The sequence below is a fragment of the Pristiophorus japonicus genome, chromosome 3 (genome assembly GCF_044704955.1).
Source record: "Pristiophorus japonicus isolate sPriJap1 chromosome 3, sPriJap1.hap1, whole genome shotgun sequence".
In the NCBI taxonomy this organism is placed as follows: domain Eukaryota; kingdom Metazoa; phylum Chordata; class Chondrichthyes; family Pristiophoridae; genus Pristiophorus; species Pristiophorus japonicus.
In genome coordinates this window covers 206,538,313-206,566,295 of record NC_091979.1, presented here as the reverse complement: position 1 = coordinate 206,566,295, position 27,983 = coordinate 206,538,313, and the positions used below count along the sequence as shown (strand labels likewise).

General features: G+C 54.2%; 2 protein-coding genes across 9 annotated transcripts in view; one reads left to right on the top strand and one right to left on the bottom strand.

The window, feature by feature from the left end:
- Positions 1 to 11,327, bottom strand: part of ikzf2 (IKAROS family zinc finger 2) — a 353,441-nt gene extending 342,114 nt beyond the window's left edge. For 3 of the 8 annotated variants that reach the window (XM_070876217.1, XM_070876227.1, XM_070876225.1), the window contains exons 1-2: positions 10,628 to 10,970; positions 9,793 to 9,881 (exon numbers count right to left, since the gene is read on the bottom strand). In XM_070876217.1, coding sequence (XP_070732318.1) covers positions 9,793 to 9,816 — 24 coding nt within the window. In that variant the 5' untranslated portion in view covers positions 9,817 to 9,881; positions 10,628 to 10,970. Of the gene's footprint in view, positions 1 to 9,792; positions 9,884 to 10,627; positions 10,971 to 11,298 lie in introns of those variants that run through there. The other 5 variants (XM_070876224.1, XM_070876226.1, XM_070876218.1 and 2 more) reach the window with 4 other exon arrangements.
- LOC139260081 (sperm-associated antigen 16 protein) overlaps positions 11,077 to 27,983 on the top strand; it is a 1,616,547-nt gene continuing 1,599,640 nt past the window's right edge. Inside the window, exon 1 of the mRNA XM_070876216.1 lies at positions 11,077 to 11,158. Within this exon, the coding sequence (XP_070732317.1) occupies positions 11,119 to 11,158 (40 nt within the window). The 5' untranslated portion in view covers positions 11,077 to 11,118. The remainder of the gene's footprint in view (positions 11,159 to 27,983) is intronic.

Genomic DNA, 27,983 nt, shown 5'->3' with positions numbered 1-27,983 from the left:
ATCATGCTTGACAAATCTTCTGGAATTTTTTGAGGATGTTTCCAGTAGAGTGGATAAGGGAGAACCAGTTGATGTGGTATATTTGGACTTTCAGAAGGCGTTCGACAAGGTCCCACACAAGAGATTGATGTGCAAAGTTAGAGCACATGGGATTGGGGGTAGTGTACTGACATGGATTGAGAACTGGTTGTCAGACAGGAAGCAAAGAGTAGGAGTAAATGGGTACTTTTCAGAATGGCAGGCAGTGACTAGTGGGGTACCGCAAGGTTCTGTGCTGGGGCCCCAGCTGTTTACACTGTACATTAATGATTTAGATGAGGGGATTAAATGTAGTATCTCCAAATTTGCGGATGACACTAAGTTGGGTGGCAGTGTGAGCTGCAAGGAGGATGCTGTGAGGCTGCAGAGCGACTTGGATAGGTTAGGTGAGTGGGCAAATGCATGGCAGATGAAGTATAATGTGGATAAATGTGAGGTTATCCACTTTGGTGGTAAAAACAGAGAGACAGACTATTATCTGAATGGTGACAGATTAGGAAAAGGGGAGGTGCAACGAGACCTGGGTGTCATGGTACATCAGTCATTGAAGGTTGGCATGCAGATGGAGCAGGCGGTTAAGAAAGCAAATGGCATGTTGGCCTTCATAGCGAGGGGATTTGAGTACAGGGGCAGGGAGGTGTTGCTACAGTTGTACAGGGCATTGGTGAGGCCACACCTGGAGTATTGTGTACAGTTTTGGTCTCCTAACCTGAGGAAGAACATTCTTGCTATTGAGGGAATGCAGCGAAGGTTCACCAGACTGATTCCCGGGATGGCGGGACTGACCTATCAAGAAAGACTGGATCAACTGGGCTTGTATTCACTGGAGTTCAGAAGAATGAGAGGGGACCTCATAGAAACATTTAAAATTCTGACGGGGTTAGACAGGTTAGATGCAGGAAGAATGTTCCCAATGTTGGGGAAGTCCAGAACGAGAGGTCACAGTCTAAGGATAAGGGGTAAGCCATTTAGGACCGAGATGCGGAGGAACTTCTTCACCCAGAGAGTGGTGAACCTGTGGAATTCTCTACCACAGAAAGTTGTTGAGGCCAATTCACTAAATATATTCAAAAAGGAGTTAGATGAGGTCCTTACTACTAGGGGGATCAAGGGGTATGGCGAGAAAGCAGGAATGGGGTACTGAAGTTGAATGTTCAGCCATGAACTCATTGAATGACGGTGCAGGCTAGAAGGGCCGAATGGCCTACTCCTGCACCTATTTTCTATGTTTCTATGTTTCTATGTTTATAACAGGTGCCCATTTGGCATTCGATCAGCGGCCGCGATTTTTCAACAAAACATGGAAAACCTGCTTAAATCCATTCCTGGAACGATCGTATTCCAGGACGACATCTTCATCACGGGTCGAGACATCGAGACACTTCCACAACTTGGAGGAGGTGCTACGCCGACTGGACTGGGTAGGCCTGTGACTCAAGAAGTCTAAATGTGTGTTCTTAGCTCCTGAGGTTGAGTTTCTGGGCAGGAGGGTTGCTGCAGATGAGATTCGGCCCACCGAATCCAAAACAGAGCGATTCGACGAGCACCCAGACCCTGCAACACATCGGAGTTGCGTTCATTCCTGGGACTATTGAACTATTTCGGGAACTTTCTGCCAAACTTGAGCACATTGTTGGAGCCGCTACACGTGCTCCTGTGTAAGGGATGCGATTGGTTTTGGGGGGACTGTCAGGAACGGGCTTTTGATCGGGCGCGAAACCTACTTTGTTCAAACAAGTTGTTGGCCCTGTACGACCCCTGTAAAAAAATTGGTCCTGACATGTGATACATCGTCCTATGGGGTTGGGTGCATGTTGCAGCAGGGCAATGCTGAGGGTCAACTTCAACCTGTGGCTTATGCCTCCAGGTCACTCTCTCAAGCAGAATGGGGATATGGGATGGTAGAACAGGAAGCGCTTGCATGTGTCTATGGTGTAAAGAAAATGCATCAGTACCTCTTTGGTAGGAAGTTTGGTAGGCGCAGGATACACGGCGGGAGTTGCGATGGTAAACACGATAGACCTGTACACGATAGATGACCGAGTTAATGCTCTAACACGAACCTTACAGAGATTGCTGGAGAGGGATGAAGATAATGAAAAGGTACAGGCACAACTGGGTAATGGCGTAGAAAGGGAATTTTTACAAGTGGCCCACACATTGTGAGACCACGCCAGAACTATAAATTTGATAAATAGAGCAGAACAAAACTTGAGTAAAACCATACAGACAGAACTAGTATGTACAGGATACGGAGCATGGTTGCTCAGTGGAATACAACATAACCTAGAGCAACTTCAGAATGGAAAGATGCCGGATTGGATAACACTTGATGTATTTACCAACTGGATGTTGGACAAAAACATGACTCATGCCTGCGAGGTGCGGAGAAACAGTCATGCTTGGGTCCCAAAGGCCAGATGTGTAACCAGACATTTAAATATTGTATTGTATTATCTATACCACAGTATGATGTGACAAAGGGAGATCCTCTATACCAAAAAAACAATGTAGGAGAAATAAGAAATCAAACTCGCGTGCGTTACCATGACCAGATATGTAATTAAAGAGATCAACAGTACTAAGAGTCTCAGCATAGATGATTGCTATATAAATAACCAAGTTGCTTTATGTCGAGATCCACTACGAATGCTCAGAGATGACTGTGGATATGACCAAGTGGACGGTTGCACCTTGAGTAACACCCCACTCGCCTGGGACTATGAAACCACTGCTGCTCCACGAGGAAATGGAGAATGGTGTGTAAGCACCACGGTGACTGAGATGACGGTCACAAATAAAGGATGATGTACCTCATGTGCCATCATGAATACTGACTTCTGCTTTACCCCGCATGACGAGACACACATAAATGGATATGTTATAAACTCTGAACTGAAAGAAGAAACCATCAGTGGGACAATGATAGACTCTATCCGCGAAGAGTATGAGAAGGCCATCGGGCCACAAGGAAAAATCAAAGAGCAAGTTATTATTTCAATGGAAAAAGATTGCACAGTGCTGCAGTACAGCGGTACTTGGGGGTACTTGTGCATGAAACACAAAAGGTTAGCATGCAGGTACAGCAAGTGATCACGAAGGCCAATGGAATCTTGGGTTTTATTGCAAAGGGGATGGAGTATAAAAGCAGGGAAGTCTTGCTACATTTGTACAGGTTATTGGTGAGGCCACACCTGGAATACTGCGTGCAGTTTTGGTTTCCATATTTATGAAAGGATATACTTGCTTTGGAGGCAGTTCATTCCAGGTTGATTCCAGAGATGAAGGCGTTGACCTATGAGGAAAAGTTGAGTGGGCTGGGCCTCTACTTATTGGAATTCAGAAGAATGAGAGGTGATCTTATCGAAACGTATAAGATTATGAGGGGGCTTGCAGAGAGATGTTTCAGCTGATAGGGGAGACGAGAACTAGAGGGCGTAATCTTCGAATAAGGGGCTGTCCATTTTAAACAGAAATGAGGAGAAATTTCTTCTCTCAGAAGGTTGTGAATCTGTGGAATTCGCTGCCTCAGAGAGCTGTGGAAGCTGGGACATTGAATAAATTTAAGACAGAAATAGACAGTTTCTTAAACGATAAGGGATAAGGGGTTATGGAGAGCGGGCAGGGAAGTGGACCTGAGTCCATGATCGGATCAGCCATGATCGTATTAAATAGCAGAGCAGGCTCGAGGAGCCGTATGGCCTTCTCCTGCTCCTATTTCTTATGTTCTTGTGTTCTTATGAAAACCGATACCCCAACTGAATGAGGAACAAACTCGACTGGAGCAGGATATTTGGAAGCAACAACTAAAATATATAATCCTGATGGAAGACATAGACAAACTGAAAAGAGACACTGAGAAAATGTTGGCTATTGAGCCGTGCTATAAGAGACTTTGGAACGCTAGACTCAATGTACAAGTGCATCCGTGGATACGGATAGTGTCACATATACGACAGTGTTGTAGTGTAAGGGATCATCTTGGTCATACTACTATTGTTAGCATGTGATTTACGTAAGAGGCAGACCCTAGCCCGTACTATGGTTAAAACATTGAATAAAGGGAAATTAGACAGTCTGGCAGAAAGGACTTATTTAGTATAACCTTGATGGGAAAGCCAACAGGTAGGTCCTGCAGCTTGGGAAGTAGCGCTACCCAAGTGAAAGGTCAACCCTGGAAGCTCACCCATGAGGAATTAATTGGAAAATGGCCTATCTTGGGCATATAGCCAAGGGCCATTAGGGGAAATTGTAAGGGGTATAAAGTTGTAGCAGGCAAAGATCAGACAGATTAAGAGTGCTTATCAGTATTAGGAGAGTCTGATGAATCGGTGAAGTTCCTCTGCCTACTGTATGTAACACTTACTTATGTAGGTAAAGCACACTTAGAACAAATTAAGCATGATGGTTATTAACCTTAGTAACACATAACAAAGACAGTAGAGGTCAGCAGTTACAATACACAACATTTTGGCTAGAAGTCTCTGAGGAAGAGATAAGAAAGCTAGTATTTTGGGAACAGAGCTACTAAGGGACTAAGGCAAAGATCACATCACTGAACAACATGATTAACATTGCATGCACCACTCAGAGCCAGTCTGATAAGAGACGACAAATCAATGTAACTTCGCTGAAAGCAGTAGACCTATCAATGGTTTTGTAGGAGGGTAGCACCCCTCGAAAAACTGTATAATTGTACTTGAAACCTTGTACTTTGAAGGTTCTACATTTGAACTTTCCTTTGCATTTTCTCGAAATAAAGCCGGTTGAACCGAAGGTTTCATTTGTTTGATTCCGTGGTCGTTATACGGAGGGAGAGGGCGAGGTGTCGACTTCCTATACCAGGGAGTCCGCCTCGAGGAAGAGAAGTCTTCCTTTTACCCCAACAGAAAGGGCAGGTGTCGACTTCCTATATCAGGGAGTCCGCCTCGAGGAAGAAAAGTCTTCCTATTACCCCAACAATTGGTGCATACAATTTAATACTTCCTTTTGCTATTTTCCTCAATCTAGTCCCTGCAAATGTGGGGATATTTCTAATTTTACTGCTGTTTATATCTCTCTGTTCTCTGATTTAATTGCTGCTCCTTTCTGCTATTTTCTGGTTCCCCACCCCTGACAAATTAGTTTAAACCTTCCCCAACAGTACTAGTTAACCTCTCAGCGAGAATATTGTTCCCGGCTCTGTTCAGGTACAACCTGTCCATCTTGTACAGGTGTTCCTTCCCCCAGACCCGTTCCCAATGCCCAAGAATCTGAAACCCTCCCTCCCAATAGTTATCTGCTGACACACAGAGTGGGCGCACAGAGTTGTCATAAATGGAGTGCACCGTAAACAGAGTGTAAAAGTTGGGAATTTGGTGAGAGTGGGAATTCGGTGCAGAGGGGGAAGGAGGTGCTGCGTTTTGCCTCCGAAACTTGTAGTGATCTGTGTAAACTGAGTAAGTATTTAACATTTTGACCAGTGTAATTTTAAATCTGTGATTGATAGATTTTTGTTAACCAAAGGTATTAAGAGTTATGGGGCAAAGACGGGTATATGGAGTTAGGTTATAGATCAACCATGATCTCATTGAATGGCGGAACAGGCTTGAGGGGCTTATTGGCCTCCTCATGTTCCTTTGTTCCTGCACCACTTCTTCAGCCATGCATTTACCTGCTGGCGTAACTGCTGCCAATGAACCAGAAGATACGCAGAAGCATTCTGCACATAAATGTCAGGTCCCAAATTTGAAAAAGTAGCATTCACCACAGCGGACGGAGGAGCTGATCGCGATGAGCACACATGGCGAGAGTACAATATAACTCTCACAATCTGATAACATTCTCTTTAAATTGAACATAAAGTTTTAGCAGTTCATTCTAATTAATTAATCGCACGGCTGCCACTCTCTCTCCCTCTTATCGAGTTCCTTCTCTGCCCTCCCTCGTTTTCCTCCAAGTCTCTTTGTCTAGCGCTGCTCTCTCTATCTCTCTGCACTGTCTCTACTCTCTTTCTCAATGATCCTTCCTCCCAACCAATTAAATCCTAACCTCCTGTGCCTGCATTCTGTTTACCAGCCGTGTGTTTAAACCACAACAACCTATATTTATATAGCGCCTTTAACGTAGTATAACGTTCCAAAGTTTGGTCAAAGAGGTAGGTTTTAAGGAGCATCTTAAAGGAGGAAAGCGAGGTAGAAAGGCGGAGAGGTTTAGGGAGGCAGTTCCAGAGCTTAGGACCTAGGTAGCTGAAGACACAGCCACTGATGACTGAGCAGTTACAATCAGGGATGCTCAAGATGCTCAACCACAACAGACAGAGGACCTGATAGTGATAAACACACTCCGTGAGAGCACAATAAAACTCTTACAAGCTGACAACATCCTAATATCACCTTCAAGTCACATCACAGACCTAACAATACCTGACATTTCTACCCCTCTCACTAATATGCGGGAAATCTGGCAAGAACAAACAAAAAACCACTGGAACTGCGCATGCGCAACTACTTCCAGTTCGTTGGCAGCAGTTGCATCCTTTACCTACATTATCTTTCTATTTCTATACTCACTAGCATGTGGCACTAGGAGTAATCCTGAAATTACTACCTTTGAGGACCTGTTTTTTAAAATCTTTTTTTCTGGCTCCTGAAACTCTGCCTGAAGGACCTCATTTTCTTTTTTTTACCTATGTTATTGGTTCTAACATGGATCAAGACTTTTGCTGTTCCCCTTTCCCTGGAAGAATGTCCTGCAAGCACTTGGTGATATCCTTTACCCTGGCACCAGGGAGCCAACAAACCATTTCTGGTTACAGAAATACATGTCTATGCCCTTAACTATTGAATGCTGTATTTCTATTCTTTCTTTTTCCTCTGTGTGCAGTCAAATCTCTCAGGGTGCTGGGGGTTTGATTCTTACTGCAAGTTCTTCTTTCTTCTTCATTCTCTCTTTTTTGACCATGGTTTCCTCAGCAATAAATGACTCTTATACTTTAGTTAGCTGTTTATTCTTGCTGCCTTAGTATTCTATCATTATCTTATGTTCTCCTAACAAATATTAATCATACAGTGGTTTTCCCCAGGGGTTGGTTCTAGGACAACTGCTTTTCTTGATATATATTAATGACTTGGATGACACAAAACTTGGAAGTATAGTGAACAGTGATGAGGATCGTGATAGACTTCAAGAGGAGATAGACAGGCTGGTGGAATGGGTGGTCCCGAGGCAGATGAAATTTACGCAGAAAAGTGTTAAGTGATATATTTTGGTAGAAAGAATGAGGAGAGGAAATATAAACTAAAGGGTACAATCCTAAAGGGGGGGGGGTGCATGAACAGAGAAACCGTGTATATGTGCACAAATCGTTGAAGGTGGCAGGGAAAGTTGAGAAAGTTGTTCAAAAGGCTTACAGGATCCTGGGCTTCATAAAGAGAGGTATAGAGTACAAAAGCGTGGAAATTATGATGAACCTGTATAAAATACTGGTTCGGCCCCAGCTGGAGTACTGTGTCCAAATCTGGGCAGCGCACTTTAGGAAGGATGTGAAGGCCTTAGAGAGAGTGCAGAAAAGATTTCCAAGAATGATTCCAGGGATGAGGGACTTCAGTTACATGGATAGTCTGGAGAAGCTGGGGTTGTTCTCCTTAGAGCAAAGAAGACTGAGAGGAGATTTGATAGAGGTGTTCAAAATCATGAGGGGTCTGGATAGAGTAGATAGAGAGAAACTATTCCCATTGGCAGAAGGTTCGAGAACTAGAGGACACAGATTTAAGATGATTAGCAAAATAACCAAAGGCCACAGCGAGTGGTTAGGATCTGGAATGCACTGCCTGAAAGGGTGGTGGAGGCAGACTCAATCACGTCTTTCAAAAGGGAGTTGGATAAGTACCTGAAAGAAAAAAATATGCAGGGTATGGGGAAAGGGCGAGGGAGTGGGACTAGCTGAGGTGCTCTTGCAGAGAGCCGGGCTCGATGGGCTGAACTGCCTTCTTCCATGCTGTAATCATTCTATGATTCTATGATTGCATAAATTGAACCTGCTGCATATTACCAGTATTTTCTCTTCCAATTTTGTGCATTTGTAGTTTTTCTTTTTATCTCAATATTATTAATGCTACTCTGTGATTAGCAATTGCTGTTCACATGGATAATCATATAATCATAAGTCCAATCATCAAAACCTCCAGCTAATGTTGAATATTCGATTTTGGTATGTCTTGTACCATCTCACACATGGTTGTGTTTTCATGGTTTAAAATAAAATATCTCATTTGAAAAAAAAAATCTTATTTTTGGGATCCTTGCATCATGTACCTCCTGAGGCCTCAACCTCTGCCCCCCCTCCCACCTCCAAGAGGCCTCATATCTCCGCTCCCCCCTCCGGCCTTCGATCCTTGGCCCCTATTCCCCTCTTGCCCCCACCCCCCCCCCCCCCCCACACCTCCCCCTGCCTCAAGGGAAATAGTATTAACTTGCCATGAACTCAGGCTTGTCCACTGGTGTGAAAAATGGGAAAGGCACTTATTACCAGGTTGTCATCAGTGACAGGCCCAACTGTGCTTGAGCGCTGCTCCTTAATCCTACTTTGCCAATGCTGGATCCAAATATGCCCTAATAAATTTCATGCTTCCTTTTTCAATATTTATTATCTTACACATTAGCTACATTTTAACGCGACCTGCCCTACTCTTGACAATACTTACAACAATATTATTTTAAATATAATTTAAAAAATGGCACCAGGCTAGAAATAAAATATTTTATAGACGTTCCTTGTCATTTCATATTTACATTGGCTTGAAAGTATCGTTTGCTTAATATTCATTGTGATTTCCACCAATGCAATTATTATTGAAACAGGAGCAATCTATGGGTTTCTTTGTCTGAATGTATAATTTGCTATTTGGTTAGAAAATGTTTCATAAACCACTTCCACCTCGGCAGTCCCTTACATAGATAGAGGTTTGACATTTAAACACATACAGTAGCGGAATACTAATTGCGATCATTAACTGGATACATGAAAAGTTTTAACCACTCCGCTTCGGACGCCCACACAATTAATCAATGGGGTGCATCGAAGAATGGGGATAGCTCAGTGCTACAATATCTTAAGAGAAAAAAGTGCAGCGTCGGGTTCACAGTAAATGTTGAACATTATTGCTATCAGTTAACTAATCTACACATCGAAAGACAGGAAACTTGTAGGTGGAAAAAACCTTCAAACTTCACGAGGAGAAGCGAGGTTCCTATTGGCCAAAACTTCATACAATTACTCTGTGATCTAAATTAGACGGGGAGAGTTTCTAGGGTTTATTTACTATTACAGGCAGATAAACTAATTTAAAATTCGCCATTGAAAGCTATTAGACATAAAGTCCTGCAGCCAAAAATACATTTCTGGCTATCGTTTAGTATTGGCAAATGCCTGTCAGGCGGCCGTTGTGACTATGAGTCATTCTTTGATCGGGGATTCAGATAAAATGAAAAGCGGTCAAATGTGCTTGGCAGAATCAGCAACAAGCAATCCGTACAGAGTTCGCTAAACCATCAGGGAAAATCTCGGCATCTGTTTTGAGACACATTCAATGCATATATTTAAGTGTTTAAAACATCCACCAACTTTATATTTGAATTTAAATTCGTTATTATTAATTTATATGTTAAGAAAATAACAATGTACTACAACAGCAGTTAGAACTTTAGACTGCAACATTGTAGATTTTATTGAAAACAACTTTTTATAATTAAATCAATAATAAAATGATGTACCAAATAACCTTGCAGTGCGGCCATTCAATGTTTTAACTGCATACCGGAAAGGCGTTAGTCGTGCAATACCAGTAGAGAACACTGCCTCTCTGTGGATTGAAGGAGACGGTGTTACTTTTCTTGTATGAAATACAATCTGAGGTTTAAAACGACATAGCTACAGTACACAGTATTGTTTTAAATTCACCGCTGAACACAACTGATCATTTTAATGTCAGGAACGACTCCCATTTGAACATTTGCATCGTGGTATTTATTTATATTTCAGTGTACATTTTTGTTTTTCGTTATATGGTTAAGAAAGGGAAAGACGAGAGGGTCTCAATGCATCCTTATTGGGATGGTAGTATTCCAAAAATAATTTTACAGAATGGGCAGAGGTGCAATGTTCTGGGAATATAAGAACCAGAACTGGCTGACTATTTCACTCACGGTATTAGTAATCATTCACAATATTTCTACACAAAAAGCATATTTTAGTTGCTGACTTGAAACCTCTTTTCTGTTTTTACCTAACTTTTCCTGCTGGCTCTGTCTAAAGCACAGATAGCTGGAGTGGGGGAGTAACGAGCGGTCCGTTACTGTTACTGTATGTCCTCAGAATTACAGTTGAATGTAAACAACGCGCAAGCTGCCTGATACATGCCAACCAGCAATACAGACAAGCATTTCAAACTCGTGTCTTTTAGATTTCTGAAGGCAACGATTAATTAGAGGGAGCACGAGTAATGCGGATGCTCATGTTGAGCGTACGGCCCTGCACTACACACCTTTCAGGAGGAGTTATAAAACCGATAGGGTTCAGTCATGAATACAAGCAGTTAGCATTTCCTACCTTGGTGCCTCTAAAGTTGCATTGTTAGCAATTGATCAGTTAGCGGCGAATATCTTTGATCTTTAATCCACGCCTTATGTGCGACTGGTCACTGTCTTTTAATTTTTTTTAATGTATATAGCAATCCTTTATTAAAGCCATTTTCTTCTCTCTTTCAGCATTTAAAGAGACGAGATGCGTCAGATGTAAAAATAAATAAATGAAAACATTCAGTAGAAATTGATTGTTTTATACCGAGAACGCGAGAATTATATTTACAAAAAAAAACACTTCGCTTTACAAAAGACTGATATTACAATAAGGAGTAAACCCCCGCCGGGGGGGGGGCGGGTTATTCTTTCAATAATCTTTTTCTTCGTTCTCCTTACTGTCAAAGCGCGGTCTCCATAGCAACGGGACGCCCACTGCCGGCGAGCTCTCGCGAGAAAACCCGCGGGAGTGGCGGCGGAGTCAATGGCAACCGCACGCGAGCAACCGGCATAAACACAGCCATGGCGGCGGAACAGGAGGACGGTACCTTCTATCTGCAGCGTATCCTTTCATAGACACGATGACCAGGCGAGAGGCGGCTTATTGTGGGGCAGAGCATCAAAAGGGTTTATAATACATGCGTCTTTATTCCACTCTCTCCTTGGAAGTGACAACAATACTAGAGTTTGGAACTCTCTTACCTCAGGGTTTTTTTTTTACCAAATTGTCGTGAAATGTCCGGACTCGCTGGGGCGTGTCGCGGGAAACGAGCGCTCGTTTACCTCCGCACCCGCTCTGGAGTCAGCTGATGAGCGCCTCGCGCCCTGAAACCGTTTATTTGTTCGAAGGATGTAGAACGCGGATCCGTTAGGAACTGTGCGCGCGGCATTCCAAGAGTGACTGACTGACTGACTGAGTGGGGCGGGGCGGGGCGGTTGGGGCAAGAGCTGGGAGGAGGTGGAGAGTGGGTGCTGGATGTGGAGCGGGTTGAGGTGGCGTGGAGAGAAGCTGGAGGAGGTGGTGGAGTGGGGAGCGGTGTGGTTGGAGGTGCTCGTTCGATGCATCCATTGCAGTGATTTGTTGGTCACCCCATGCACTCTGTTGTAACCCATGTGTTCTCTTCCACCCCCCACAACCTGGGGCAATCGGGCAGAGTTCCATACTCTTAACTATCCTTTGATCCTCTGCTGGGAAGTGCAGGCGTGTGTGATGGGGGAAGACAGACTTGTATTTCTATTGCACCTTTAATAATCTAAGGACGTCCCAAAGCGCTTTACAGCCAATGAAGTACTTTTGAAGTGCAGTCACTATTGTAATATCGGAACCGCGGAAGCCAATTTGCGCACAGCCTCCTCCTACACACATTAATGTAATAATGACCAGGTGATCTGTTTTAGTGATGTTGATTGAAGAATAAATATCGGCCAGGACACCGGGGAGAATTCTGCTCTTCCCCTGCTCTTATTGATTCTATAGACGAACATGATGACCGTCTAAACAGGTTCTGTAGCAATAAAGATACTAATTTCACTCCAAATGTTTTGCAGGTCTCTGGTAGTTTAAAGTTATTTTACATAATCTGTCTGGGATGGAACTTTGAGCATTATTACAAAACATTAAAATTAATTGCAGATGCATTATTTTTTAATCACTGATTTACATCAGTTTTCCTGGATGGTGGCAACATTTGATGATATGCCACCACAATTGTGCCTGTAGGAACGTATTAACTTTTTGGAAACTAACTTTGAGTCTTATTTGTTTGCTGTGCAATGTTTTATTGATGCAAACACGCCCTGCTTTTGTTGATTTGATGTGTTGCTCTCAAGAAAAGTCTAAGAGCAGCTGTATCAATAGCTGATGTGAAATAAGGAAAATAAATCACATTGGTTTCAGGTGGGGGTTTCTTCTAAGATCCTCTGTGCCGTTGTCACTTTCAGACAACTATTCTGAAGCTCTCCTGGCTGGATTTCCATGTTCCATAAACCTCAGCTTATTCAAAATTCTTCTGTCCTATACTATTCAACATCAGGTCCTGCTCACCCATTACTCCCATCTCCTGTCCTTTCTGAGCTACAGTGGCCTCCGGTTACCAATGGCCCCAATTTAAAATCATTCTTGTGTTTAAATCCCTTCATGTCTTTAGCCCTCTCCATCTCTAATTTCCTCCAGTCCTACAACTGCTCTGCGAAGAATGCTCTGTTTCTCTGATTCTGGCCTCTTGTGCATTCTCATCCCCCTTGCTATACCACAGGATTACTGGCACCAGTACTAGGAAAAGAGGGAACTGTTACGTTGGAACAGGCTCCACTTCAACCGGGCTGGAACCAGTGTCCTGGCGAATCGAATAACTTGGGTAGTAAACATTAAACTAATAAAGGTGGGGGGTGGGGAGGAGAGGAAAGAAGTTAAAGATAATAAATTAAAGGAAGAAGCTAATAATGTTGCCAAAAAAAGCAGTAAGCCTGAGGATTTTAGAATTCAGCAAAGGAGGATCAGGAAATTAAAAAATAAAGGGAAAATAGAATGAGAGTAAACTAGTGAGAGGCATAAAAACAGACTGTAAAAGATTTTATAGGTATGTAAAAAGGAAAAATTAGCAAAAGTAAATAGTGGTCCCTTACAGGCTGAGACAGGAGAAATTATAATGGGGAATAAGGAAATGGTAGAGAAATTAAACAAATACTTTCTGTCTTCATGGAAGAAGATGGAAATAGTGGAGAATCATGGGTCTAGCAAGATTGAGGACCTGAAAGAAATTAGTGTTAGTTTAAAAAAAATAGTACTGGAGAAATTAATGGGACTGAAAGCCGATAAATCCTCTGGACCTGATGGCCTACATCCTAGAGTTTTGAAAGAGGTGGCTTATAGAGATAGTGGGTGCATTGGTTGTCATCATCCAAAATTGCATAGATTATAGTGGATGTGGTGTATTTGGATTTTCAGAAGGCATTTGACAAAGTGCCACAAGAGGTTATTAAACAAGATTGGGGGTAATATATTAGCATGGATGTTTTCTATCAGTTAACCAGAGAGAAGGAATAAATGGGTCATTTTCAGTTTGGCAGCCTGTAACAAGTGGAGTACCGCAAGGGCCAGTGCTTGAGCCTCAGCTATTCACAATCTATCAATGATTTGGGTGAGGGGACCAAATGTAATATATCCAAGTTTGCTGATGATACAAAGCTAGGTGGGAATGTAAGTTGTGAGGAGGATGCAAAGGGACTTCAAGGGGATATAGACAGGCTAAGTGAGTGGACAAGAACATGGCCAATGGAATATCATGTGGAGAAATGTGAAGTTATCCACTTTGGTAGGAAAAATAGAAATAAAGTATTTTTTTTAATGGTGAGAGATTGGGAAATGTTGGTATTTAGAGGGTGTCCTTGTGCGCAAATCACTGAAAGTTAACATGCAGGTACAGCAAGCAATTAAGAAAGCAAATGGTATGTGGCCTTTATTACAAGAGGATTTGAGTTAGGGCTAGAGTAAAAATGTCTTACTGCAATTATTTAGGGCCCTGATGAGACCACATCTGGAGTATTGTGTACAGTTTTGCTCTCCTTACCTAAGGAAGGATATACTTGCCATAGAGGGAGTGCAACGAAGGCTCACCAGACTGATTCCTGGAATGGGGGGATTGTCCTATGAGGAGAGATTGAGTAGACGAGGCTGATATTCTCTAGCGTTTAGAAGAATGAGAGGTGATCTCATTGAAACATACAAAATTCTTATAGGGCTTGACAGCATAGATGCAGGGAGATGTTTCCCCTAGCTGAGGAGTCTAGAACCAGGTGTCACAGTCTCAGGATAAGGGATCAACCATTTAGGACTGAGATGAGGAGAAATGTCTTCACTCAAAGGGTGGTGAATTTTTGAAATTCTCTACCCAGAGGGCTGTGGATGCTCAGTCATTGAGTATATTCAAAACCGAGATCGATAGATTTTTGAATATTAAAGGGATCAAGGGATATGGGGATAGTGCAGGAAAGTGTTGAGGTCGGAGATCAGCCATGATCTTATTGAATGGTGGAGCCGGCTTGAAGGGCTGAAGATGACATATTCCTACTCCTAATTCTTATGTTATTACATAAGATATATATGGCATAGAAACCGTCCATTCAGCCCAACATGTCCATGCCGGCGCTTAAGCTCCACTCGAGTCTCCTCCTGTCTTTCCTCATTTAAATTTATCAGTGTAACCCTCTATTGTCAGCTCCCTCATGCTTGTCCCTCCTCCCCTTAAATGCATCTATACTATTCGCTTCGAGTGATGGCCTGTTCCACATTCTTACCACTCTTTGGGTAAAGAAGTTTCTCCTGCATTCCCTATTTTTTTCTTGATGACTATCTTGTATTGCTGGCCTCTAGTTATGCTCTTCCTCACAAGTGAAAACATTCTCTCTCTATCCACTCTATCAAAACCTTTCATAATTTTAAAGTCGTCTATTACATCACCGCACAGCCTTTTTTCAAGAGACCCAGCCTGTTCATCCTTTCCTGATATGTATACCCTTACATTACAGTGCCATATCTTTAGCCATTTAGGTCCCATGCTCTGTAATCCTAAACGTCTCCACCTCCCTCTCCTCTACTATTCTCCTTAAAACCGACCTCTTCCCCATCTAATGGGTCCAAGTTTCGGGCCGTGCCTAAAACGGTGCAGCCCGGAACTGGACGCCCGTTTTTCACGCCAGAAAGGGCGCCTAAAAAAAACTTACCTATTCTCCGGCTCCCTGCAGGTCCTCTGGAGCTGGGCACGGCGCAGCACGAGCTGTCCGGGGCGGAACCAGATCCCTGCGCTGAAAACAGTGCCGGGACCTCTGCACATGCGCGCTACAGTGGGCGCGCATGTGCAGTAGCTCCAGGTGCCCAAAACTGGGAGGGGCCCGAAGCACGCAGCCCCTAGCCCTGGCTGAATGGCCTCACTGGGTCTGCGTGAATGAGGCTCCTCCTACCCGACTGGACCCGACCCAACCCCGCTCATCACCCCCCCGCCCCCCGGTGACCCGACCTCCGCTTCTCCCCCCCCCCCCCCGCTCCCAGACCTCCGCGAATCTCTCTTCTTTCCTCCCCCCCCTCCCCCCATCCGTGACTCTTCCGCCCCCCCCCCATGACTCTTCCTCCTCCGCGACCGCCGCCCCCCCACTCCCGAGACCCAAACGCCACCTACCTGTAATCCAGCCCGAAGTCTTGGGCCCGCCGTTCAGCCTCCTTCTCTCCCTTCCCCTCCCCCTCCCCCACCCTCTCTCCTTTCTTCCCCTCCCCCAGCCTCTCTCCTTCCTTCCCTCCCTCCCCCCTCCCCACCCTCTCTCCTTCCTTCCCACCCTCTCTCCTTCCTTCCCACCCTCTCTCCTTCCTTCCCACCCTCTCTCCTTCCTTCCCACCCTCTCTCTCCTTCCCTTCCCACCCTCTCTCCTTCCTTCCCACCCTCTCTCCTTCCCACCCTCTCTCCTTCCTCTCCACCCTCTCTCCTTCCTTCCCACCCTCTCTCCTTCCTTCCCACCCTCTCTCCTTCCTTCCCTCCCTCTCTCCTTCCTTCCCTCCCTCTCTCCTTCCTCCCTCCCTCTCTCCTTCCTTCCCTCCCTCTCTCCTTCCTTCCCTCCTCTCTCCTTCCTTCCCTCCCTCTCTCCTTCCTTCCCTCCCTCTCTCCTTCCTTCCCTCCCTCTCTCCTTCCTTCCCTCCCTCTTCCTTCCTTCCCTCCCTCTCTCCTTCCTTCCCTCCCTCTCTCCTTCCTTCCCTCCCTCTCTCCTTCCTTCCCTCCCTCTCTCCTTCCTTCCCTCCCCTCTCCTTCCTTCCCTCCCTCTCTCCTTCCTTCCCTCCCTCTCTCCTTCCTTCCCTCCCTCTCCCTTCCTTCCCTCCCTCTTCCTTCCTCCCTCCTCTCTCCTTCCTTCCCTCCCTCTCTCCTTCCTTCCCTCCCTCTCTCCTTCCTTCCTCCCTCTCTCCTTCCTTCCCTCCCTCTCTCCTTCCTTCCCTCCCTCTCTCCTTCCTTCCCTCCCTCTCTCCTTCCTTCCCTCCCTCTCTCCTTCCTTCTCCTCCCTCTCTCCTTCCTTCCCTCCCTCTCTTCCTTCCTTCCCTCCCTCTCTCCTTCCTTCCTCCCTCTCTCCTTCCTTCCCTCCCTCTCTCCTTCCTTCCCTCCCTCTCTCCTTCCTTCCCTCCCTCTCTCCTTTCCTTCCCTCCCTCTCTCCTTCCTTCCCTCCCTCTCTCCTTCCTTCCCTCCCTCTCTCCTTCCTTCCCTCCCTCTCTCTCCTTCCTTCCCTCCCTCTCTCCTTCCTTCCCTCCTCTCTCCTTCCTTCCTCCTCCCTCTCTCCTTCCTTCCCTCCCTCTCTCCTTCCTTCCCTCCCTCTCCCTTCCTTCCCTCCCTCTCTCCTTCCTTCCCTCCCTCTCTCCTTCCTTCCCTCCCTCTCTCCTTCCTTCCCTCCCTCTCTCCTTCCTTCCCTCCCTCTCTCCTTCCTTCCCTCCCTCTCTCTCCTTCCTTCCCTCCCTCTCTCTCCTTCCTTCCCTCCCTCTCTCTCCTTCCTTCCCTCCCTCTCTCTCTTCCTTCCCTCCTCTCCTTCCTTCCCTCCCTCTCTCTCCTTCCTTCCCTCCCTCTCTCTCCTTCCTTCCCTCCCTCTCTCTCCTTCTTCCCTCCCTCTCTCTCCTTCCTTCCCTCCCTCTCTCTCCTTCCTTCCCTCCCTCTCTCTCCTTCCTTCCCTCCCTCTCTCTCCTTCCTTCCCTCCCTCTCTCTCCCTTCCTTCCCTCCCTCTCTCTCCTTCCTTCCCTCCCTCTCTCTCCTTCCTTCCCTCCCTCTCTCTCCTTCCTTCCCTCCCTCTCTCTCCTTCCTTCCCTCCCTCTCTCTCCTTCCTTCCCTCCCTCTCTCTCCTTCCTTCCCTCCCTCTCTCCTTCCTTCCCTCCCTCTCTCCTTCCTCCTCCTCTCTCCTTCCTTCCCTCCCTCTCTCCTTCCTTCCTCTCCCTCTCTCCTTCCCTCCCTCCCTCTCTCCTTCCCTCCCTCCCTCTCTCCTTCCCTCCCTCCCTCTCCTCCTCCCTCCCTCCCTCTCCCTTCCCTCCCTCCCTCTCTCCTTCCCTCCCTCCCTCTCCTTCCCTCCCTCCCTCTCTCCTTCCCTCCCTCCCTCCCTCTCTCCTTCCCTCCCTCCCTCCCTCCCTCTCTCCTTCCCTCCCTCCTCCCTCTCTCCTTCCCTCCCTCCCTCTCTCCTTCCCTCCCTCCCTCCTCCCTCTCTCCTTCCCTCCCTCCCTCCCTCTCTCCTTCCCTCCCTCCCTCCCCCTCTCCTTCCCTCCCTCCCTCCCCTCTCCTTCCCTCCCTCCCTCCCCCTCTCCTTCCCTCCCTCCCTCCCTCTCTCCTTCCCTCCCTCCCTCCCCTCCTTCCCTCCCTCCCTCCCTCCCTCTCTCCTTCCCTCCCTCCCTCCCTCTCTCCTTCCCTCCCTCCCTCCCTCTCTCCTTCCCTCCCTCCCTCCCTCTCTCCTTCCCTCCCTCCCTCCCTCTCTCCTTCCCTCCCTCCCTCCCTCTCTCCTTCCTCCCTCCCTCCCTCCTCCTTCCCTCCCTCCCTCCCTCCCTCCCTCCCTCTCTCCTTCCCTCCCTTCCCTCCCTCCCTCTCTCCCTCTCTCCCTCCCTCCCTCCCTCCCTCCCTCCCTCCCTCCCTCTCTCCTTCCCTCCCTCCCTCCCTCCCTCTCTCCTTCCCTCCCTCCCTCTCTCCTTCCCTCCCTCCCTCCCTCTCTCCTTCCCTCCCCTCCCTCTCTCCTTCCCTCCCTCCCTCCCTCCCTCCCTCTCTCCTTCCCTCCCTCCCTCCTCTCCCTCTCCCTCTCCTCCCTCCCTCTCCCTCCCTCCTCCCTCTCTCCTTCCCTCCCTCCCTTCCCTCCCCCTCTCCTCCCTCCCTCCCTCTCTCCTTCCCTCCCTCCCTCTCTCCTTCCCTCCCTCCCTCTCTCCTTCCCTCCCTCCCTCTCTTCCTTCCCTCCCTCCCTCCCTCCCTCTCCCTCCCTCCCTCTCTCCTTCCCTCCCTCCCTCCCTCTCCTTCCCTCCCTCCCTCCCTCTCTCCTTCCCTCCCTCCCTCCCTCTCCTTCCCTCCCTCCCTCCCTCTCTCCTTCCCTCCCTCCCTCCCTCTCTCCTTCCCTCCCTCCCTCCCTCTCTCCTTCCTCCCTCCCTCCCTCTCTCCTTCCCTCCCTCCCTCCCTCTCTCCTTCCCTCCCTCCCTCCCTCTCTCCTTCCCTCCCTCCCTCCCTCTCTCCTTCCCTCCCTCCCTCCCTCTCTCCTTCCCTCCCTCCCTCCCTCTCTCCTTCCCTCCCTCCCTCCCTCTCTCCTTCCCTCCCTCCCTCCCCTCTCTCCTTCCCTCCCTCCCTCCCTCTCTCCTTCCCTCCCTCCCTCCCTCTCTCCTTCCCTCCCTCCCTCCCTCTCTCCTTCCCTCCCTCCCTCCCCTCTCCTTCCCTCCCTCCCTCCCTCTCTCCTTCCCTCCCTCCCTCCCTCTCTCCTTCCCTCCCTCCCTCCCTCTCTCCTTCCCTCCCTCCCTCCCTCTCCCTTCCCTCCCTCCCTCCCTCTCTCCTTCCCTCCCTCCCTCCCTCTCTCCTTCCCTCCCTCCCTCCCTCTCTCCTTCCCTCCCTCCCTCCCTCTCTCCTTCCCTCCCTCCCTCCCTCTCTCCTTCCCTCCCTCCCTCCCTCTCTCCTTCCCTCCCTCCCTCCCTCTCTCCTCCCTCCTCCCTCCCTCTCTCCTTCCCTCCCTCCCTCCCTCTCTCCTTCCCTCCCTCCCTCCCTCTCTCCTTCCCTCCCTCCCTCCCTCTCTCCTTCCCTCCCTCCCTCCCTCTCTCCTTCCCTCCCTCCCTCCCTCTCTCCTTCCCTCCCTCCCTCCCTCTCCTCCTTCCCTCCCTCCCTCCCTCTCTCCTTCCCTCCCTCCCTCCCTCTCTCCTTCCCTCCCTCCCTCCCTCTCTCCTTCCCTCCCTCCCTCCCTCTCTCCTCCCTCCCTCCCTCCTCCTTCCCTCCCTCCCTCCCTCTCTCCTTCCCTCCCTCCCTCCCTCTCTCCTTCCCTCCCTCCCTCCCTCTCTCCTTCCTCCCTCCCTCCCTCGCTCCTTCCCTCCCTCCCTCCCTCTCTCCTTCCCTCCCTCCCTCCCTCTCTCCTTCCCTCCCTCCCTCCCTCTCTCCTTCCCTCCCTCCCTCCCTCTCTCCTTCCCTCCCTCCCTCTCCTTCCTCCTTCCCTCCCTCCCTCCCTCTCTCCTTCCCTCCCTCCCTCCCTCTCTCCTTCCCTCCCTCCCTCCCTCCTCCCTCTCTCTTCCCTCCCTCCTCCCTCTCTCCTTCCCTCCCTCCCTCCCTCTCTCCCTTCCCTCCTCCCTCCCTCGCTCCTTCCCTCCCTCCCTCCCTCGCTCCTTCCCCTCCCTCCCTCGCTCCTTCCTCCCTCCCTCCCTCCTTTCCCTCCCTCCCTCCCTCGCTCCTTCCCTCCCTCCCTCCCGCTCCTTCCCCCTCCCTCCCTCGCTCCTTCCCTCCCTCCTCCCTCGCTCCTTCCCTCCCTCCCTCGCTCCTTCCCTCCCTCCTCGCTCCTTCCCTCCCTCCCTCGCTCCTTCCCTCCCTCCCTCGCTCCTTCCCTCCCTCCCTCGCTCCTTCCCTCCCTCCCTCGCTCCTTCCCTCCCTCCCTCGCTCCTTCCCTCCCTCCCTCCCTCGCTCCTTCCCTCCCTCCCTCGCTCCTTCCCTCCCTCCCTCGCTCCTTCCCTCCCTCCCTCGCTCCTTCCCTCCCTCCCTCGCTCCTTCCCTCCCTCCCTCGCTCCTTCCCTCCCTCCCTCGCTCCTTCCCTCCCTCCCTCGCTCCTTCCCTCCCTCCCTCGCTCCTTCCCTCCCTCCCTCGCTCCTTCCCTCCCTCCCTCGCTCCTTCCCTCCCTCCCTCGCTCCTTCCCTCCCTCCCTCGCTCCTTCCCTCCCTCCCTCGCTCCTTCCCTCCCTCCCTCGCTCCTTCCCTCCCTCCCTCGCTCCTTCCCTCCCTCCCTCGCTCCTTCCCTCCCTCCCTCGCTCCTTCCCTCCCTCCCTCGCTCCTTCCCTCCCTCCCTCGCTCCTTCCCTCCCTCCCTCGCTCCTTCCCTCCCTCCCTCGCTCCTTCCCCTCCTCCCTCGCTCCTTCCCTCCCTCCCTCGCTCCTTCCCTCCCTCCCTCGCTCCTTCCCTCCCTCCCTCGCTCCTTCCCTCCCTCCCTCGCTCCTTCCCTCCCTCCCTCGCTCCTTCCCTCCCTCCCTCGCTCCTTCCCTCCCTCCCTCGCTCCTTCCCTCCCTCCCTCGCTCCTTCCCTCCCTCCCTCGCTCCTTCCCTCCCTCCCTCGCTCCTTCCCTCCCTCCCTCGCTCCTTCCCTCCCTCCCTCGCTCCTTCCCTCCCTCCCTCGCTCCTTCCCTCCCTCCCTCGCTCCTTCCCTCCCTCCCTCGCTCCTTCCCTCCCTCCCTCGCTCCTTCCCTCCCTCCCTCGCTCCTTCCCTCCCTCCCTCGCTCCTTCCCTCCCTCCCTCGCTCCTTCCCTCCCTCCCTCGCTCCTTCCCTCCCTCCCTCGCTCCTTCCCTCCCTCCCTCGCTCCTTCCCTCCCTCCCTCGCTCCTTCCCTCCCTCCCTCGCTCCTTCCCTCCCTCCCTCGCTCCTTCCCTCCCTCCCTCGCTCCTTCCCTCCCTCCCTCGCTCCTTCCCTCCCTCCCTCGCTCCTTCCCTCCCTCCCTCCCTCCTCCTCCCTCGCTCTTCCCTCCCTCCCTCGCTCCTTCCCTCCCTCCCTCGCTCCTTCCCTCCCTCCCTCGCTCCTTCCCTCCCTCCCTCGCTCCTTCCCTCCCTCCCTCGCTCCTTCCCTCCCTCCCTCGCTCCTTCCCTCCCTCCCTCGCTCCTTCCCTCCCTCCCTCGCTCCTTCCCTCCCTCCCTCGCTCCTTCCCTCCCTCCCTCGCTCCTTCCCTCCCTCCCTCGCTCCTTCCCTCCCTCCCTCGCTCCTTCCCTCCCTCCCTCGCTCCTTCCCTCCCTCCCTCGCTCCTTCCCTCCCTCCCTCGCTCCTTCCCTCCCTCCCTCGCTCCTTCCCTCCCTCCCTCGCTCCTTCCCTCCCTCCCTCGCTCCTTCCCTCCCTCCCTCGCTCCTTCCCTCCCTCCCTCGCTCCTTCCCTCCCTCCCTCGCTCCTTCCCTCCCTCCCTCGCTCCTTCCCTCCCTCCCTCGCTCCTTCCCTCCCTCCCTCGCTCCTTCCCTCCCTCCCTCGCTCCTTCCCTCCCTCCCTCGCTCCTTCCCTCCCTCCCTCGCTCCTTCCCTCCCTCCCTCGCTCCTTCCCTCCCTCCCTCGCTCCTTCCCTCCCTCCCTCGCTCCTTCCCTCCCTCCCTCGCTCCTTCCCTCCCTCCCTCGCTCCTTCCCTCCCTCCCTCGCTCCTTCCCTCCCTCCCTCGCTCCTTCCCTCCCTCCCTCGCTCCTTCCCTCCCTCCCTCGCTCCTTCCCTCCCTCCCTCGCTCCTTCCCTCCCTCCCTCGCTCCTTCCCTCCCTCCCTCGCTCCTTCCCTCCCTCCCTCGCTCCTTCCCTCCCTCCCTCGCTCCTTCCCTCCCTCCCTCCCTCCTTCCCTCCCTCCCTCGCTCCTTCCCTCCCTCCCTCGCTCCTTCCCTCCCTCCCTCGCTCCTTCCCTCCCTCCCTCGCTCCTTCCCTCCCTCCCTCGCTCCTTCCCTCCCTCCCTCGCTCCTTCCCTCCCTCCCTCGCTCCTTCCCTCCCTCCCTCGCTCCTTCCCTCCCTCCCTCGCTCCTTCCCTCCCTCCCTCGCTCCTTCCCTCCCTCCCTCGCTCCTTCCCTCCCTCCCTCGCTCCTTCCCTCCCTCCCTCGCTCCTTCCCTCCCTCCTCGCTCCTTCCCTCCCTCCCTCGCTCCTTCCCTCCCTCCCTCGCTCCTTCCCTCCCTCCCTCGCTCCTTCCCTCCCTCCCTCGCTCCTTCCCTCCCTCCCTCGCTCCTTCCCTCCCTCCCTCGCTCCTTCCCTCCCTCCCTCGCTCCTTCCCTCCCTCCCTCGCTCCTTCCCTCCCTCCCTCGCTCCTTCCCTCCCTCCCTCGCTCCTTCCCTCCCTCCCTCGCTCCTTCCCTCCCTCCCTCGCTCCTTCCCTCCCTCCCTCGCTCCTTCCCTCCCTCCCTCGCTCCTTCCCTCCCTCCCTCGCTCCTTCCCTCCCTCCCTCGCTCCTTCCCTCCCTCCCTCGCTCCTTCCCTCCCTCCCTCGCTCCTTCCCTCCCTCCCTCGCTCCTTCCCTCCCTCCCTCGCTCCTTCCCTCCCTCCCTCGCTCCTTCCCTCCCTCCCTCGCTCCTTCCCTCCCTCCCTCGCTCCTTCCCTCCCTCCCTCGCTCCTTCCCTCCCTCCCTCGCTCCTTCCCTCCCTCCCTCGCTCCTTCCCTCCCTCCCTCGCTCCTTCCCTCCCTCCCTCGCTCCTTCCCTCCCTCCCTCGCTCCTTCCCTCCCTCCCTCGCTCCTTCCCTCCCTCCCTCGCTCCTTCCCTCCCTCCCTCGCTCCTTCCCTCCCTCCCTCGCTCCTTCCCTCCCTCCCTCGCTCCTTCCCTCCCTCCCTCGCTCCTTCCCTCCCTCCCTCGCTCCTTCCCTCCCTCCCTCGCTCCTTCCCTCCCTCCCTCGCTCCTTCCCTCCCTCCCTCGCTCCTTCCCTCCCTCCCTCGCTCCTTCCCTCCCTCCCTCGCTCCTTCCCTCCCTCCCTCGCTCCTTCCCTCCCTCCCTCGCTCCTTCCCTCCCTCCCTCGCTCCTTCCCTCCCTCCCTCGCTCCTTCCCTCCCTCCCTCGCTCCTTCCCTCCCTCCCTCGCTCCTTCCCTCCCTCCCTCGCTCCTTCCCTCCCTCCCTCGCTCCTTCCCTCCCTCCCTCGCTCCTTCCCTCCCTCCCTCGCTCCTTCCCTCCCTCCCTCGCTCCTTCCCTCCCTCCCTCGCTCCTTCCCTCCCTCCCTCGCTCCTTCCCTCCCTCCCTCGCTCCTTCCCTCCCTCCCTCGCTCCTTCCCTCCCTCCCTCGCTCCTTCCCTCCCTCCCTCGCTCCTTCCCTCCCTCCCTCGCTCCTTCCCTCCCTCCCTCGCTCCTTCCCTCCCTCCCTCGCTCCTTCCCTCCCTCCCTCGCTCCTTCCCTCCCTCCCTCGCTCCTTCCCTCCCTCCCTCGCTCCTTCCCTCCCTCCCTCGCTCCTTCCCTCCCTCCCTCGCTCCTTCCCTCCCTCCCTCGCTCCTTCCCTCCCTCCCTCGCTCCTTCCCTCCCTCCCTCGCTCCTTCCCTCCCTCCCTCGCTCCTTCCCTCCCTCCCTCGCTCCTTCCCTCCCTCCCTCGCTCCTTCCCTCCCTCCCTCGCTCCTTCCCTCCCTCCCTCGCTCCTTCCCTCCCTCCCTCGCTCCTTCCCTCCCTCCCTCGCTCCTTCCCTCCCTCCCTCGCTCCTTCCCTCCCTCCCTCGCTCCTTCCCTCCCTCCCTCGCTCCTTCCCTCCCTCCCTCGCTCCTTCCCTCCCTCCCTCGCTCCTTCCCTCCCTCCCTCGCTCCTTCCCTCCCTCCCTCGCTCCTTCCCTCCCTCCTCGTTCTTCCCTCCCTCCCTCGCTCCTTCCCTCCCTCCCTCGCTCCTTCCCTCCCTCCCTCGCTCCTTCCCTCCCTCCCTCGCTCCTTCCCTCCCTCCCTCGCTCCTTCCCTCCCTCCCTCGCTCCTTCCCTCCCTCCCTCGCTCCTTCCCTCCCTCCCTCGCTCCTTCCCTCCCTCCCTCGCTCCTTCCCTCCCTCCCTCGCTCCTTCCCTCCCTCCCTCGCTCCTTCCCTCCCTCCCTCGCTCCTTCCCTCCCTCCCTCGCTCCTTCCCTCCCTCCCTCGCTCCTTCCCTCCCTCCCTCGCTCCTTCCCTCCCTCCCTCGCTCCTTCCCTCCCTCCCTCGCTCCTTCCCTCCCTCCCTCGCTCCTTCCCTCCCTCCCTCGCTCCCTTCCTCCCTCCCTCGCTCCTTCCCTCCCTCCCTCGCTCCTTCCCTCCCTCCCTCGCTCCTTCCCTCCCTCCCTCGCTCCTTCCCTCCCTCCCTCGCTCCTTCCCTCCCTCCCTCGCTCCTTCCCTCCCTCCCTCGCTCCTTCCCTCCCTCCCTCGCTCCTTCCCTCCCTCCCTCGCTCCTTCCCTCCCTCCCTCGCTCCTTCCCTCCCTCCCTCGCTCCTTCCCTCCCTCCCTCGCTCCTTCCCTCCCTCCCTCGCTCCTTCCCTCCCTCCCTCGCTCCTTCCCTCCCTCCCTCGCTCCTTCCCTCCCTCCCTCGCTCCTTCCCTCCCTCCCTCGCTCCTTCCCTCCCTCCCTCGCTCCTTCCCTCCCTCCCTCGCTCCTTCCCTCCCTCCCTCGCTCCTTCCCTCCCTCCCTCGCTCCTTCCCTCCCTCCCTCGCTCCTTCCCTCCCTCCCTCGCTCCTTCCCTCCCTCCCTCGCTCCTTCCCTCCCTCCCTCGCTCCTTCCCTCCCTCCCTCGCTCCTTCCCTCCCTCCCTCGCTCCTTCCCTCCCTCCCTCGCTCCTTCCCTCCCTCCCTCGCTCCTTCCCTCCCTCCCTCGCTCCTTCCCTCCCTCCCTCGCTCCTTCCCTCCCTCCCTCGCTCCTTCCCTCCCTCCCTCGCTCCTTCCCTCCCTCCCTCGCTCCTTCCCTCCCTCCCTCGCTCCTTCCCTCCCTCCCTCGCTCCTTCCCTCCCTCCCTCGCTCCCTTCCCTCCCCCCTCCCTCGCTCCTTCCCTCCCTCCCTCGCTCCTTCCCTCCCTCCCTCGCTCCTTCCCTCCCTCCCTCGCTCCTTCCCTCCCTCCCTCGCTCCTTCCCTCCCTCCCTCGCTCCTTCCCTCCCTCCCTCGCTCCTTCCCTCCCTCCCTCGCTCCTTCCCTCCCTCCCTCGCTCCTTCCCTCCCTCCCTCGCTCCTTCCCTCCCTCCCTCGCTCCTTCCCTCCCTCCCTCGCTCCTTCCCTCCCTCCCTCGCTCCTTCCCTCCCTCCCTCGCTCCTTCCCTCCTCCCTCGCTCCTTCCCTCCCTCCCTCGCTCCTTCCCTCCCTCCCTCGCTCCTTCCCTCCCTCCCTCGCTCCTTCCCTCCCTCCCTCGCTCCTTCCCTCCCTCCCTCGCTCCTTCCCTCCCTCCCTCGCTCCTTCCCCCCTCCCTCGCTCCTTCCCTCCCTCCCTCGCTCCTTCCCTCCCTCCCTCGCTCCTTCCCTCCCTCCCTCGCTCCTTCCCTCCCTCCCTCGCTCCTTCCCTCCCTCCCTCGCTCCTTCCCTCCCTCCCTCGCTCCTTCCCTCCCTCCCTCGCTCCTTCCCTCCCTCCCTCGCTCCTTCCCTCCCTCCCTCGCTCCTTCCCTCCCTCCCTCGCTCCTTCCCTCCCTCCCTCGCTCCTTCCCTCCCTCCCTCGCTCCTTCCCTCCCTCCCTCGCTCCTTCCCTCCCTCCCTCGCTCCTTCCCTCCCTCCCTCGCTCCTTCCCTCCCTCCCTCGCTCCTTCCCTCCCTCCCTCGCTCCTTCCTCTCCCTCGCTCCTTCCTCCTCCCCTCGCTCCTTCCCTCCCTCCCTCGCTCCTTCCCTCCCTCCCTCGCTCCTTCCCTCCCTCCCTCGCTCCTTCCCTCCCTCCCTCGCTCCTTCCCTCCCTCCCTCGCTCCTTCCCTCCCTCCCTCGCTCCTTCCCTCCCTCCCTCGCTCCTTCCCTCCCTCCCTCGCTCCTTCCCTCCCTCCCTCGCTCCCTTCCCTCCCTCCCTCGCTCTTCCCTCCCTCCCTCGCTCCTTCCCTCCCTCCCTCGCTCCTTCCCTCCCTCCCTCGCTCCTTCCCTCCCTCCCTCGCTCCTTCCCTCCCTCCCCCTCGCTCCTTTCCCTCCCTCCCTCGCTCCTTCCCTCCCTCCCTCGCTCCTTCCCTCCCTCCCTCGCTCCTTCCCTCCCTCCCTCGCTCCTTCCCTCCCTCCCTCGCTCCTTCCCTCCCTCCCTCGCTCCTTCCCTCCCTCCCTCGCTCCTTCCCTCCCTCCCTCGCTCCTTCCCTCCCTCCCTCGCTCCTTCCCTCCCTCCCTCGCTCCTTCCCTCCCTCCCTCGCTCCTTCCCTCCCTCCCTCGCTCCTTCCCTCCCTCCCTCGCTCCTTCCCTCCCTCCCTCGCTCCTTCCCTCCCTCCCTCGCTCCTTCCCTCCCTCCCTCCTCCCTCCCTCCCTCGCTCCTTCCCTCCCTCCCTCCCTCCTCTCCCTCCCTCCCTCGCTCCTTCCCTCCCTCCCTCGCTCCTTCCCTCCCTCCCTCGCTCCTTCCCTCCCTCCCTCGCTCCTTCCCTCCCTCCCTCGCTCCTTCCCTCCCTCCCTCGCTCCTTCCCTCCCTCCCTCGCTCCTTCCCTCCCTCCCTCGCTCCTTCCCTCCCTCCCTCGCTCCTTCCCTCCCTCCCTCGCTCCTTCCCTCCCTCCCTCGCTCCTTCCCTCCCTCCCTCGCTCCTTCCCTCCCTCCCTCGCTCCTTCCCTCCCTCCCTCGCTCCTTCCTCCCTCCCTCGCTCCTTCCCTCCCTCCCTCGCTCCTTCCCTCCCTCCCTCGCTCCTTCCCTCTCCCTCCCTCGCTCCTTCCCTCCCTCCCTCGCTCCTTCCCTCCCTCCCTCGCTCCTTCCCTCCCTCCCTCGCTCCTTCCCTCCCTCCCTCGCTCCTTCCCTCCCTCCCTCGCTCCTTCCCTCCCTCCCTCGCTCCTTCCTCCCTCCCTCCCTCCTTCCCTCCCTCCCTCGCTCCTTCCCTCCCTCCCTCCCCTTCCCTCCCTCCCTCGCTCCTTCCTCCCTCCCTCGCTCCTTCCCTCCCTCCCTCGCTCCTTCCCTCCCTCCCTCGCTCCTTCCCTCCCTCCCTCGCTCCTTCCCCTCCCTCCCTCGCTCCTTCCCTCCCTCCCTCGCTCCTTCCCTCCCTCCCTCGCTCCTTCCCTCCCTCCCTCGCTCCTTCCCTCCCTCCCTCGCTCCTTCCCTCCCTCCCTCTCTCCTTCCCTCCCTCCCTCCCTCTCTCCCTCCCTCCCTCCCTCCCTCTCCTCCCTCCCTCCCTCCCTCTCTCCTTCCCTCCCTCCCTCCCTCTCTCCTTCCCTCCCTCCCTCCCTCTCTCCTTCCCTCCCTCCCTCCCTCTCTCCTTCCCTCCCTCCCTCCCTCTCTCCTTCCCTCCCTCCCTCCCTCTCTCCTTCCCTCCCTCCCTCCCTCTCTCCCTTCCCTCCCTCCCTCCCCTCTCTCCTTCCCTCCCTCCCTCCCTCTCTCCTTCCCTCCCTCCCTCCCTCTCTCCCTCCCTCCCTCCCTCTCTCCTTCCTCCCCTCCCTCCCTCTCTCCTTCCCTCCCTCCCTCCCTCTCTCCTTCCCTCCCTCCCTCCCTCTCTCCTTCCCTCCCTCCCTCCCTCTCTCCTTCCCTCCCTCCCTCCCTCTCTCCTTCCCTCCCTCCCTCCCTCTCTCCTTCCCTCCCTCCCTCCCTGCTCCTTCCCTCCCTCCCTCCCTCGCCTTCCTTCCTCCTCCCTCCCTCCCTCTCACCTTCCCTCCCTCCCTCCCTCGCTCCTTCCCTCCCTCCC